The sequence below is a fragment of the Momordica charantia genome (assembly GCF_013281855.1).
Source record: "Momordica charantia cultivar OHB3-1 chromosome 5 unlocalized genomic scaffold, Mcharantia_2.0 BLBB01000005.1, whole genome shotgun sequence".
Classification (NCBI taxonomy): domain Eukaryota; kingdom Viridiplantae; phylum Streptophyta; class Magnoliopsida; order Cucurbitales; family Cucurbitaceae; genus Momordica; species Momordica charantia.
Genome location: NW_028275163.1, coordinates 23,879,251 through 23,893,398, shown reverse-complemented (window position 1 = coordinate 23,893,398; position 14,148 = coordinate 23,879,251). Strand labels below are relative to the sequence as shown.

Genomic DNA, 14,148 nt, shown 5'->3' with positions numbered 1-14,148 from the left:
AAATTAAAAAAAATGCTATAAAACTCTCCTTTTTCTTCTCTCTCAGAATTTTTCGTATACTTTCTCAAATCACTTCTCAAATCTATCTTGCTAATAATATTTCAAAAAATTATATTTCTCAAACCATTTCTAAAATTATAAAACAATTTATGAAATCTATCTTTCTAATAACATTCCATAAGCTTCGAACCTTTCTAAAATCTCAAATTAAACAATACCTTCAATCTCAATCTACTTAAATCATACCTAATATATAATTTATTTATAACTCTTTAATAATATATAAGTAAAAATATTTTATAAAATAAATCATTCACAAATCCCACAAATGACCAAAATATAATCCAATACTAAATTAATTTATACATTAATCCAATACAAATTCAACATATACTTATTTCCAACGTAAACCACAACCACTTAGATCGCTTACCAAAATAAAGTACGGCGAGAATACAGAAATGACCGAAGTGGAAATGGTAAAGTTCATTTCAATAGGGTGTAATTGACTTGTATGCATAGGCAAACAAGGTTAAAAGATTCTTATCGAGATAGTGGCTCGATTAAATGTTCATATGTAGAGATCTACTTTAAGATCACTCACTTTTAGATAATTAATGAACTAGTAAAACAGGTCCTTTGAAGTTGGTTATCCCAATGAAATTGGAATGGATGAATATAGACTTATGGGCGATGCGAAATTTGTGCTTGCTTTCTTTTTATAGATAAGAAGCCTGAGATCTCTATTAAGATATACTAATATCTAAGTCCAGACACTCTAATCTAATGTAAACACTGAAAGGCATTTGTAAGTATTCTTAACTCTCTGCATTTTCTCGTTTATGGAGGCCCATAAAGTAATTTTAAAATGAAAATAAAATCAGAAGTATATTATTAATAAAGTTGTGGATGGGCTTCCAATTGCAAGAGGCCTAGTGTGCCCTGAGAATACGGGCCCATAATTTTCGGCCTTTTCTATTTCCCTATTGAAGCCCAATGTACCTACCCATGGATAAAATTGGGCTTTCTTAAGTGTCAAATGTAGATTTGTTCCCTTCAAAGAAGGCCGAAGGGGATAGGTCGAAGTAATAAAATATCAACTTTAAATACTTTTTTTTGGTACTTGTAATTTTCACTTTTATTTATTTAGCATTCGTTCATTTTAGTGATTGTAAAACATCCATTTCGATATTTGAAATAATTGTGTAAAAATTGTGATGGAAATAATTGAAATAAAAATTAAAATTAAAAGACTAAAATGGTCGCTTCTTGAAAGTATGAAGACTAAATAAGAAGCTTGGGATGACTTCTTGAAAGTATGAAGACTAAATAGACGCTTTGAAAACATAAAAAATAAAATAAAATGTTGAAAGTAACCAAAATAAATCAAAGCAAAGATATCAAAATAGAGTTTGAATATAGACACCCCGCATTCTTTTATAAATAAGAAGCTTGGGATGACTGCTAAGATGTACCAATTTTTAGTGTGCGACACTCTCTAATCTAACTATAAATAAAATAATAAACAAGATAGGTTTTAATCAATAAAGACGACTTTGGAGATCCTAAAATCACATGAACCAACTAAATAATTAATCAAAAAGCCAATGAGATCATTCCACTCTAGAACAATTTTAATCCAACTATATAACTAATCTTTGGAGTAAATTTTTTATTTGGTTCTAAGATTGATTTATATTCCTACATAATTCAAACAACAGTAAAAAATTCTGAAGCTTTCTTTATTACTTAGAGAATTTTGCAGATTTTTAAACGGATCTTCTTAATTCAAAAAAATAGATTTAAAAATTTGCAGTTTTTTCAAACATCGGCTGTTGTTTGCCTGTAAGACCCTTTTTTCTTCTTTCTTTTTTTAATACCTTCTACGAAATTTATTTTTAAGATAGGTTTCTTAGCAAACTTATTCAAAAAATAGGGCGTTGAATAGTGTTTTGATTACCATTTTGAAATTCATAAGACGTGACGCATCAGTTGTCACTACGTCCCAAAAGTTAAAAGTTATATATGTATATTTTTTATATTCTTTGTTTTTTTAGTACAACGAACAAGGGTGGAGATTCGAACTCAGAAACTCTTGGTTTAAGATATATGCTAATAGCACTGTTAAGGACAACAATACCCCAAGTATTTCCACAATGTTATGCTACTCTCACGACTTTGTTTTTCGTTTCACCCAAAAGGCCTCATACTAGATAATTGTACTTATCCATATACCATGGATCACGCTCTTCCCTAACCAATAATGCGAGACTTTGTATTTCAATACCAATTATTGGAGCTCGAGTATTGTATTTCACTGTTAGTTTAATTGAACGAACATTTATACCAGGCGTATATTAAAGTGTAGACACCAATTAATTTGGAGAGTTGGAGACTCAAATACCCCACGTCACTTAGTGGCGCATATTTATTTTTTTTCCAATTCGTAGATTGTCCATAATTCATTTTTCAATTCAATTGTCAAGGAAAAAAAAAGATATGAAAGTGTTACTTTTGGCTTTGAGTCATTATATTATCATGACATTTTTTTACTTTTAGTTCTATCCCTAAAATACGTGAAGGACAACTACTAGTTTATTTTGAGATTTTTAATTGAACAGGGTTTGGATTTTGTAACCTAATGGAAGAATTGAAGTAATTAAAAAAAGGTAAATTGCATAAACCACCTCTAATCTGAAGTATGAGTGTTATTGCAATTATTACACCCCTAAACTTTCAATGGTAAAAATTAAACACTCAAACTTTCGTAAGTGAAAAATTAGACCCCTAAGCATTTGATAGTAAAAATTAAACCCTCGAACTTTTTATAAGTCAGAAAATTGTACCCATAAATTAAAAACTTTTAAAATATGAGATATATTATGTAAATGAGGGATTTCAATACTAAAAAAATTAGCTAATGCAATCTAACATTCCCTCCTTTCGGTACTATATTGAAGATTGAAAATTTATGGGATTCAATTCAATTTTATTAAGGACATAATTAGGGACGGCAAAAAAATCTGTGGACCCGATCCCTGCACGAATAACTTGACCCGATCAGGTCGGAGAATTCCCGGTTTGACCGGGGACGGGGTCCAATCGGGGATGGTTTTAAGCATTAAATACATGAGAGACAATTACTCATACAAAATACAAAAAAAAAAGTTTAAATTAAAACATATATCAAACTTACCCTATACTTTCCTCTTAGTAATATTATATACTTTTTGCTTTTGAATTTTTTTTAGTACTTATAATATTCCTTAAAATGTATTCAAACTTTGAAAGTAAAAAAGTTTATTGCATATATGAATAATTTTGCCTTTTTACTTTATCCTTTTTAATTAAACGGGAGAGGAAAAAAATAGTTCCCAAACATTTTGTTTTTTATATAATAAACAAGGAAAACATAAAAATGAGAAGAGAAAGAAAAGTAAAGGTTAAGTTATAAATTAAGTTTTTCAACTTTGAATATTATGTTTATTTAATTTTGAATTCTAAAAAAACTATCAATTTTTTATAGATTATAATTTTATTTAGTATCCATCTTTCACATAAACAAAATTCTCACCATGGAATGTCTATTAAATTATGCTTTTTAATAAACCAAAGGAAAAGAGTTTGTGGTCTAATTATATTGTAAATCATATCTGGTTGTTCCTAATAAGTGGTCCTACCTTAACAATGTCGATAAAATCTTCGAATCCCGAACAAAGAAGTGGTGAGTCTTGGAAGATAATAATCATGGTATGATCCGTAGTTGAGCTCTATTGAACATGTGGTGTACTTGGAGATGACTATTTGATAGGAGATTTTCTTTTTTAAGCGAATTTAAAAAGAGGTTTGATCGTACTTTGTTCGAGAAGATGATGATTGAGAATTCAACCAAAGTCTCACGTGAAACGTTAGTTAATTAAGAAGAAGATCGTTAGGTGTTTATATTGTAAGGAAAAAAAAGTCTCTCCAAATGTTACTCAAATTTAAAAATAAAAATAAAAACCCTAATAAATTGAAACTTTGTTATAAGTTGAGAGATGAAATAAATACAATTCTTAGAGAGAGACAAGTAATGGAATTAAGTTCATTGTAGAGAGAGAGAGCAAGCGAAATTCAGATCAAAATCAGAAGAAGAAGAAGAAAGATGAAGAACAAGAACAGAGCAAATTCGAAACTCAGAAGCGATTACCATTTAATTTCTTCCAGTGCTGTGCTCCACAACATCTACACTCGCAGCACACGACAAAATCCTCCGAAAAATCCCAAACAGAATACAACTGCACGAAAATTCCTTCATCTTCCTCCAATTCCAGATCAAACACTTCCTCTTCCGATTCCTACTCTTAACGCCTCTTCTCCTCTTTCTCTCGCCTATCTTCTCCTTCACTCTCCCCAAACACCGCCTCGTTTTCTCCGGCACCGATTCCTTCCTCGAGAATTTGTAGCTCCGCAAGTACATTTGCCTGCACGACACTCCATCGGCCACCAGAACTCGCCGCCTCGCTCGCGAACTCGCCGATTTGGCGATCTCCGCGTCCGAATCCGTCCAACTGTGGAGGTTGATGTACGCGCCCCGCGGCGGACGGCCGGCGTCGCTGATGCAGTAGCTCGCCGTGCAGAGGGAGCTCATTTTTCGGAAGCTTTTTCGCCGATCGTTAATGGGGGAGAACGGAGTGGAGAATCTGGAGCGCTAGCGGAAGATTGATCGAAGGATCTATCTGAGAGTGAGCGAGAGAGAAAGAAGAGGGATTGTCCTTATTGATTTGTTTGTTTTGTAAAGGAAATTTGGGGGAAATCTCAATTTCATCACATGGAGCAAAAATGGATCCGATGCATTTTTTTATTTTGTTTTTCGCACAAATTGATTTATTTTATTTATTTTTTGTCAGTTAGATAAACGGTCTAATATTGACATTATTAATAATATATAGGAAAGAGTTCATTTTTTTATACCAAAACATGGCAAATTGTATTAATTTCCATTTTTAATACAGAAGAGTTATCATTTTTACTGTATATTCCATGATGCTAATTCTTCCACTAATTTTTACTGAAAATAATGACGCCAAAATTTACTAATTTAGCGAAAATCAACTCTTTTCGCAAAATTAAAATAGATTAAGGATTTTGGTAGATTCTCCTCATCATGCATCCCAATGGTTGGTCGAAGCTCCACTAGGTAGTAGCCACTCCCATCTCAGAGAATATATGTGGGAGTATTAAATAATTCTTCTAAAACTTATAAATTTGAAAAGAAAATTACTCTAAGAGATATATTTTTTTTTTATAAATCTTATTAATTTCATAATAAATATATGTTTTATAATCCATTAAATACACGTAGAATACTTTTCAACACAGTTTCAAACGTAAACCTAAATAAAGGTAAAATTTGCAACACTTTATTGAGTATAAGGTGAATATTGTTACATTTAACCAAGTTTAAGATAGTAATTTGATAAAATTAAAAATTTATGGTAAAATTTGATACACATTGCCAAGTTTAGAGTCAATATTGATATTTTTCCTAATATATAGTATAAAATTAATTTTTCTATAAAGTAATTTTCGTAGACAATTATTTGTGTACAATATAATTATTAATAAACAACTATATATTTAAAAAAGTCAATCTGAACGTAGTTCAACTCGTTAAACCTATCTCCGATAAAAAAGGTCGTAAGTTCGAATCTCCACTCGTACTAAAAAAGGTTATCTATAAATCTTTTATATGGATTGATGGTTTGGTTTCTCATCCTTTATTTGAAAAAAATTATATATAATGATTCAAAGCTCTATGTAATTCAAACTTTTAATAGTTAAAATTAAATAAATTTAATATTAATCGTAATATATTTGGAATACTGGAATGCACAAATTAAGAAGACGAACTTGGCCCATTTCTGGGTTAGAGCCGACGGTTAGATTTGATAATAAAGGCCCAACACAATGCATGAGGCCCATGAAAATTGTGGGCTTTAAACGGATCCCACAGTAATAATTGGAGAGAGAGCGAATTTACAGTTGTAATTGGTAGGTAGTTTTTACTTTTCTATTATACGTTCTTAAGAGTCATTTCTTTTGTTTGTTAATTAGTTAACAAAAATATACCTTCATTTTTTAGTCTTGTCGCAAGAAAAAATTTAGTGCTCCACGTGGCCCACTTCTACCCAGACACGCAGACATGGGCATAAACTCGGATCCTCAAGTCAAGGAGGGTGAGAGCACGGAGGAACATCGAGCGCTCAACTTGGTGCCGACCTAAATACGACTATCGTTAGTGCATTATCTATCGACACTTTGTAGAATGATAGTCAAGTGTCAGAGAATCTCTTTATGCTGCTACGCTGATCCTCTCAGAACACGTACAAAGTACGAAATATCATAGCCTCTCATTTCTCATATTCTCCAAGTTTCCTATCTTATACTCTTCTACGCAATACTCCCGTAAAGACTATGGCTCATCGTACACATTTCCTCCACCGAAGTCCTAACTTAAGCATTAGAGAGCATTTGATCGAGCTCCACACCGATGCTAGTTTCTATTGTAGTTTTTTCGAAGATACGTGATCTACATGATATCTGTAAAAAAAAATATACATAAATAAATCTGACACTTTAACTCACTACGATCGTGAAATGAGTTATGAAATTGGTAAAATCTAAAACTATGTATTGTGAATAAAAATAAAAACAAGGGAAGTTGAAAGAGCATTTAAAGCTTTTATTTTAATAATTACAAGTAGACTAAAAGGGGCGGATGGGTTAGGGCAGATATAACACACCCACCTAATGCTCCATCAATAATGAATTTTTCCAAATTTTTTGACAAACGCAAGCGTGTGGAAAACATCCTAATTGAGAGAGATACAAGGTGCCTTCACATTTATTGATATTCAACCCAATAAAAATTTTGCTCGCACTTTTTGGGTTATTTAGTGATTTAAAATGATAGTAAAGCAGAAGTTCCATGTTCGAAGATTGATTTTTTACTTGTTCAATCTTGTTGTGTTCAAAATACCAAGTAAAACCTATTGATCAGTAGACATCAAAATATTACCATGTACTAATAGTAATATCTAATTATCGTTATAAGTCTTAAATTAATATGAGGATTTGAATACTAACTTCGTGGAAGAAAGAGGTACCATTTATTATTTTTACTGTACTAACAAAATATCAGTAGAACCTATATAATTGTTAAACACAATAAAAATAGATAGAATACAATAAATAAGCCACATTAGAAAGCTAATAAGAACTCATAATATGATCCATATGGAGGAATTCGTAGAAAACATACCAATATGTCGCACATCTTGATTCTTAAACATCAACATTAATATAGTTCAACTAATTAAATCATATATTTCTAGCAAAAATATGGCGAGCCAAATAATTTCAAAAGTTGAGTTAATGCTCTAATGTGAGTACGTAGGTAATAGAAATACTAAAAGAAGAGGTTTCGTGAGATTGTAGATAAAAGAAGAGGAGAGTTGCTTTATGGATGACTTGGTAAGAAATTTGAAAGCTCGCCGCAACTTCCCCTTGTTTATTCTTCCGGCCGTTGGGAAATTTGATATTACAAACCCAACCACCGGTATTTCCCTCTCTACGGTTCTCTCCCCTATAAAATTCTGCATCATGGCTCAAAATCTTTTGGGTTTCGTGACTAAATTATTATATCTCCCCACTTTAAACCAACGCGCCGTCGTGGAAAATGGCGGCCGCCGGCAGCAGCGACAATTTCCCATTTTTCTCCAACGAATTCGAGCTGAGAGAGTTCGGCCGGAGTGGCCGGAGACCCACTCTCGGCGAGCTTCTCAAGCGAGTCGAGGACGCTCAATCGCCGGACCACCGTGTCCTCGACGTTAGTTATCCGTGCAGTTCCCTGACGCCGCTACCGCCATTGTATCCTTTCAAGCTCTCGTTCCGGAATCTAACATACAGCGTCAAAGTTCGCCGGAAAGTTGCGTCGTGGCGGCCGGAGAGGGATGGTGGAGTGATGAAGTTGCTGCTTAATGACATCTCCGGCGAGGCGAGGGAAGGGGAAATCATGGCGGTGCTCGGCGCCAGTGGGTCCGGGAAATCCACGCTCATCGACGCTCTCGCTGATCGGATTGCAAAAGGTTATTAGATTTATGAATTCGATCATAGTTCAAATCGGCGGTGACTCTGAATTTGTAAATTGAAAATCGTTTTTACATTCAGGTAGTTTGAAAGGGACGGTGACTCTAAACGACGAAATTTTGGAATCTCGGCTGCTGAAAGTAATCTCCGCGTACGTTATGCAAGATGATCTCCTCTTTCCGATGCTAACTGTGGAGGAGACGCTGATGTTCTCGGCGGAGTTCCGGCTGCCGCGGTCCCTTTCGAAATCGAAGAAGAAAGCCAGAGTACAAGCGCTGATCGACCAGTTAGGGCTAAGAACCGCCGCCAAGACGGTTATCGGAGACGAAGGCCACCGCGGCGTCTCCGGCGGCGAGCGACGCCGCGTCTCGATCGGAATCGACATTATTCATGATCCAATTCTTCTGTTCCTTGACGAACCTACCTCTGGACTCGATTCCACCAGCGCTTTCATGGTCGTCAAAGTTCTGCAGCGGATCGCTCAGAGCGGAAGCATCGTGATCATGTCGATTCACCAACCGAGCTACCGAATCCTCGGTTTACTCGACCGGTTGATCTTCCTCTCCCATGGCGAAACTGTTTACGGCGGTTCTCCGTCGAATCTCCCGGATTTTCTCGCGGAATTCGGACATCCAATTCCGGAAAATGAGAATCGGACGGAATTTGCCCTAGATTTAATTCGAGATCTGGAACAAACCGCTGGCGGTACCAAAACAATGGTGGAACATAACAAATCATGGCAGAGGAAGATCAAGAATCACGAAATTCGCAATGATTCTCGTCGATTTCATTTCTCCCTCAAAGACGCCATTAGCGCGAGTATTTCCCGGGGGAAATTAGTATCGGGCGCGCCGAATGATTCGAATCGTTCGTCTTCGTTCCCCAAATTTGCGAATCCTCTGTGGACTGAGATTCTGGTGATAGCGAAACGATCGATTACAAATTCGAGGAGAATGCCGGAGCTGTTCGGAATTAGATTGGGCGCCGTTCTAATCACCGGAGTAATTTTAGCGACCATGTTCTGGCATCTGGATAATTCCCCGAAAGGAGTTCAAGAACGATTAGGGTTTTTCGCGTTCGCCATGTCCACAACCTTCTACACCTGCGCAGAGGCCATCCCTGTTTTCCTTCAAGAACGCTACATTTTCATGAGAGAAACCGCCTACAACGCATACCGTCGATTGTCCTACGTTCTCGCCCACTCGCTAATCTCCATCCCGTCGTTGATTCTCCTCTCTCTGGCCTTCGCAGCCACGACGTACTTCGCCGTCGGCCTCGCCGGCGGCTTCTCCGGCTTCGCATTCTTCTTCTCCGCCGTCCTGGCCGCATTCTGGGCCGGAAGTTCCTTCGTGACGTTCCTCTCCGGCGTCGTCTCTCACGTGATGTTAGGCTACACAGTCGTCGTCGCGATTCTGGCCTACTTCCTTCTCTTCAGCGGCTTCTTCCTCAGCCGGGACCGGATTCCGGCGTACTGGATCTGGTTCCACTACATGTCGCTGGTGAAGTACCCGTACGAGGCGGTGCTGCAGAACGAGTTTAAGGAGCCGATGAAGTGCTTCGTCCGCGGCGTTCAGATGTTCGACAGCACGCCGTTCGTGGCGGTGCCGGCGGCGGTGAAGGTTGAGCTTCTGAAGAGCATGGGGAAGACGCTGGGGCTGAACATCACCGGAAACACCTGCGTGACCACCGGCGCCGACGTTCTGAGACTGCAGGGGATTACGGATATAAGCAAATGGAATTGCATTTGGATTACTGTGGCCTGGGGATTCTTCTTCAGGATTCTGTTTTACGTTGCTCTGTTGCTTGGCAGTAAAACTAAGAGAGAGTGAAAAATCAAAAAGAAAAACCAAAAACTCAAAGAATTTACAGCGACAATAGATTTTCTTTAGCAAATGGAAAATTTACCCTCTTTTTTTTACTAGATGCATACCCAAAACGATATACCGTGGCCTAACCATTTTCATTTTTTGTTTTTTAAATTAAACTTAAAAACATGGTTCTTGGTGTTATTTTATTTTGTTAATGATTAATTGATGGGTTAATTTCAGATAACGGCATTTTCATATATTTTAGAAAACCACAGATTTATTTTTTCTTGTTTATTTTGAATAGGAAGTTGGAGCAAATTATTAAATTAAAGTATAAATAGGTAAAAGTAAATAATCACTGCAATTTTTCCAAGGTTTTTAGTACATTTTTAATAGGAAGTTTGTGATTAGACTTTGATACAATTTTATATTTGCTTAATTTTAAAAAGTTTTAATACTTTATTCACTTTTTATTCTAGTAGATATATTTCCTATTAAAAAAAAAAATTGCCTATCCATACACCACCCCAAATTTTGTTTTGTTTTTTTTTTTTTTTTTTGCTCACATCACATATAGATTTAATTAATATTTTAGATTAATATTGCTTGAGCAGCTATGATTTATTATAATTGAAATAAAATATTAAAAATTGGACATTTGTTCAATCCAATTTTTATCTTTTAAGCTTTTAATTTAATAATTACGAAGCCAGCATCAAACCGTCAACTTCTCATGATAGTAATAAGTGTCTTTATTCATTAAGATTGACACTATTTTAGTCTTTCAAACCTTAAAAAGGAATTTATTGATCCCAAAACTTAAAAAAGAAAAAAATTATTTTCGTTATGGCTGTTGTTGTGTTTTTTTTCCTTTTTTAAAGATATTTGTTATTTTGGTTATAGTTGTTAGTTTGTCGTTAATTTTGTAAGATTGATAGCTTAGCTCAGCTCAGGTATTAGACGAGAGATAAGTTTTTTAAGTTCAACTACCAAAAAAAGAAAGAAAAAAGAATTAAAAAAATTAAAATTTATTTATTATATTATAAAAACCCAATAAAGAAAAAAAAAGATATGAAAATCAACTAAAAACCACACACACAGAGTTGCCAAACAGAATTTCTGTCAAAAAAGGAAACAAAATCAACAAGAAAAAGAACGAAGAACAAAAATCCCCCAACAAACCTCACGCTTGAATCGATTCAAATATTGGTGCGCGAAGTTGCAATTCCAATCATCCCTTCCATAAACGATTCCACCGGAGGAGCCCTTCGATTTCCATTTCCGAGATTGAATCGGATCCTCCCGGAAGCGCCGCCGCCATGTCACGAACTGTTATTCTCGTTATCGCTGCCGTCATCGCCTTCGCCGCCGCCGTCCTGGCCCAACCGCCGCCCGCCGCCGGGAACGAAACAGCCGCGGCTCCGAATCAGAGGCCACGGAGATCGTACAAGCGCGAATTCCTGGATGCGCACAACAAATACCGGTCGCCGTTTCAGCTGCAGGCGCTGACGTGGGACAGGAATCTGACGCGGTACGCGCGGCGGTGGGGCGATAAGCGGGCGGCGGACTGTAGAATGATCCATTCATACGGTCCGTACGGGGAGAATCTGTTTTGGGGGAAATTGGAGCACTGGACGCCGACGGAAGTGGTGGAATCCTGGGCCGGGGAGCACAAATTCTACGATCTGAACAGCAACGCCTGCGCCGAGGGCCAAATGTGCGGCCATTACACGCAGATTATTTGGAAGGAATCGCTGCGATTGGGCTGTGTAAGGGTTAATTGCCTCAACGGCCAGTTGCTGGTGATCTGCGAGTACGATCCGCCCGGCAATTATGTCAACGAGAAGCCGATTTGAGGCCGCCGGCGCCGGAGATCCAGCTCCGACAACTTCAACTAATTAATATGCCGTTTTCTCTCTGTTTTTCTTTTTTCTTGGAATTTTCAAGTCCATTGATGGAAATGGAAGCTCGATGTTCAGATTTCTGCGACGAAGTTTTCTTTTTCGATCAGCGGATTTCTTCAACATTCATGCTCCATAGTCGATTTAATATATATATATATCCCAAAATCGTGATACAAACATTTAACTCAGAAAAAGTGCAGTAATTCTTGCACATGAAAGATGGATCTTTTATTTCTTAATCCATATTTACAAACGAGATACAGGCCATATATATATATACAATGAATAACTGGGCCTTCTATCTAAATGGGCTATTACAAAGTAATATTGGGCTTAGTGCTTTTCATCAATGGTTACACTTTAACACCCCCTCGAGCCAATGGATGTTGGGACACATACATTGAGCTTGTTCGTAAGTCGGAGAAAACGCACAGCAGAAAGAGGTTTTGTGAGAAGATCGGCGATTTGCATTGTGGAAGGTAAATGCTGAACCCTAATTTTTCCCAATTTTACCAGATCACGGAGAAAGTAGATATTGATTTCTACGTATTTTGTTTTGGAATGTAAAATAGGATTGGAGCTGAGGTGCACCGAACTTAGATTATCACACTAGAGGACTGGAGGAGATGGAACAGCAATATGAAGTTCGTGAAACAGCATTTGAAGCCAGATTAATTCGGTCGCGACAAGAGCAAGAGCACGATAACCTATGATATAGGATTTCCTCCCAAATAAACATAGTAGGCTGAGGTAGATTTTCTATCGTCTGGATATGATACCCAATCGGCATCAAAATAACCTTGTAAAAGCTTGGTAGTTTGGTTTGCGTAGTAGTAATCCATGATTGAAAGACCCTTTTAGATATCTAAGTATCCTTTTGACCCTCTGCCAGTCAGTGTTTGTAGGTGCATGCATGAATTGATATGCTTTATTTATTGAAAAAGAAATTGTATGTCTGGTTAGAGTCACATACTGCTCCAACTACACTTCTGTAGAGAAAGGGGTCCGGAAGTAGATCACCATGTCTAGCAGAAACTAAAGCCCCACTGATCATAGGTGTTGATATAGCATTTGCTTCAAGCATTTTTGCTTTCTGAAGTAGGTCAGTAATGTATTTTGTTTGAGATAGGAAAAGACTATCAGTGGTAGGATAAGACACCTCAACCCCAAGAAAATAACTGAGTTTGCCCAGATCTTTGAGTGCAAATTTCTTATGAAGAGTGGAAATTAGAAATTGTATTTCAGAATCAGAGCTCCCTGTCAAAACAATGTCATCAACATATATTAGGATGTAACAACACTGTCCATTGTAGATTCGGAAAAAGAGTGATGGGTCAGCACGAGAACCAAAAAAACCAAGAGAGACTAAAAATGTGCTAAGCCTTTCAAACCACGCCTTACACACGAGATGTTTAGAGCCTGTAGCAATAAAACCAGTTGGTTGTTCCATAATTACAGTTTATTGAAGAAGCCCATGTAAAAAGGCGTTGTTGATGTCAATTTGTCAAAGAGTCCAATTGTTAGCTAGACTTTTCATCAATGGTTACACTTAACAAACTCCTCTTTGTAATGAATGAAAGTCTTAGAAATTATTTCAAATTGGTAAATCATTTTATGTTTTATGAGTTTCTCGATAAGTTGGAATTCTTACTCCTATAATGTCTAAAAGAAAATAAATGTTCGTATGATCTTTATTTATTAATAAAAAATTAAATGGTATGAAATACTGCTAAATGTTTTATTACGAGTCTACTACTTTCCTTTTTTGGCAAGTAAATAATAGGATAAAAATACATTTTTGCCCCCTATACTTAGGACTATCAAATATGTAATGATTTAGTTATTGAATAACAATTTAATCTTATAATTTAAAATTTAGAAGAAATAAGTTGCAACCGTGAAAAAGTTCTCATAAAAATTAAGCGTCAATTTTTATTAAATAACGATTTAGTTTTTACGGTTTATAAATTTATAGATTGTCGGTCTACGTACATATATAATAAATCCTATTAAATTTAAGAACAATTATCATGATAGACACTAAATCGTTACAAATTTGAAACTGTAGGAACTAAATTGCTACCAATTTGAAAATAAATTGTTACTAAATTAAAATTAAGGAGACTAAATTGTTATTTCAATCGATAGTACAAAAGACCAACAATGTTTAATATCTTAAAAAAGTTATAGCAATTGAGAGTAAATTTGGTGTCTTTTTTTCACTAATGAACTTAATTATTATATCACAATGGTAGAATGGTCTATGACTACCTACCAATTCAATCATGTCACGTCAATATTCCATT

At 36.0% G+C, this 14,148-nt stretch overlaps 3 protein-coding genes across 3 annotated transcripts; 2 read left to right on the top strand and 1 right to left on the bottom strand.

The window, feature by feature from the left end:
* Positions 1-3,990: 3,990 nt before the first annotated feature.
* Positions 3,991-4,826, bottom strand: LOC111015072 (uncharacterized). Its single transcript, XM_022289988.2, has one exon. It carries the CDS (start codon positions 4,628-4,630, stop codon positions 4,193-4,195), a length of 438 nt encoding a protein of 145 aa, XP_022145680.1. The 5' UTR covers positions 4,631-4,826; the 3' UTR covers positions 3,991-4,192.
* A 2,585-nt stretch (positions 4,827-7,411) lies between these two features.
* Positions 7,412-10,182, top strand: LOC148211569 (ABC transporter G family member 20-like). The gene is made up of 2 exons (XM_088123672.1): positions 7,412-8,129; positions 8,212-10,182. Exons 1-2 carry the CDS (start codon positions 7,721-7,723, stop codon positions 9,957-9,959), a joined length of 2,157 nt encoding a protein of 718 aa, XP_087979798.1. The 5' UTR covers positions 7,412-7,720; the 3' UTR covers positions 9,960-10,182.
* Positions 10,183-11,257: 1,075 nt separating this feature from the next.
* Positions 11,258-11,794, top strand: LOC148211568 (pathogenesis-related protein 1C-like). Its single transcript, XM_088124450.1, has one exon. The coding sequence runs from the start codon at positions 11,258-11,260 to the stop codon at positions 11,792-11,794; it is 537 nt and encodes a 178-aa protein (XP_087980576.1).
* The last annotated feature ends 2,354 nt before the right edge of the window (positions 11,795-14,148 follow it).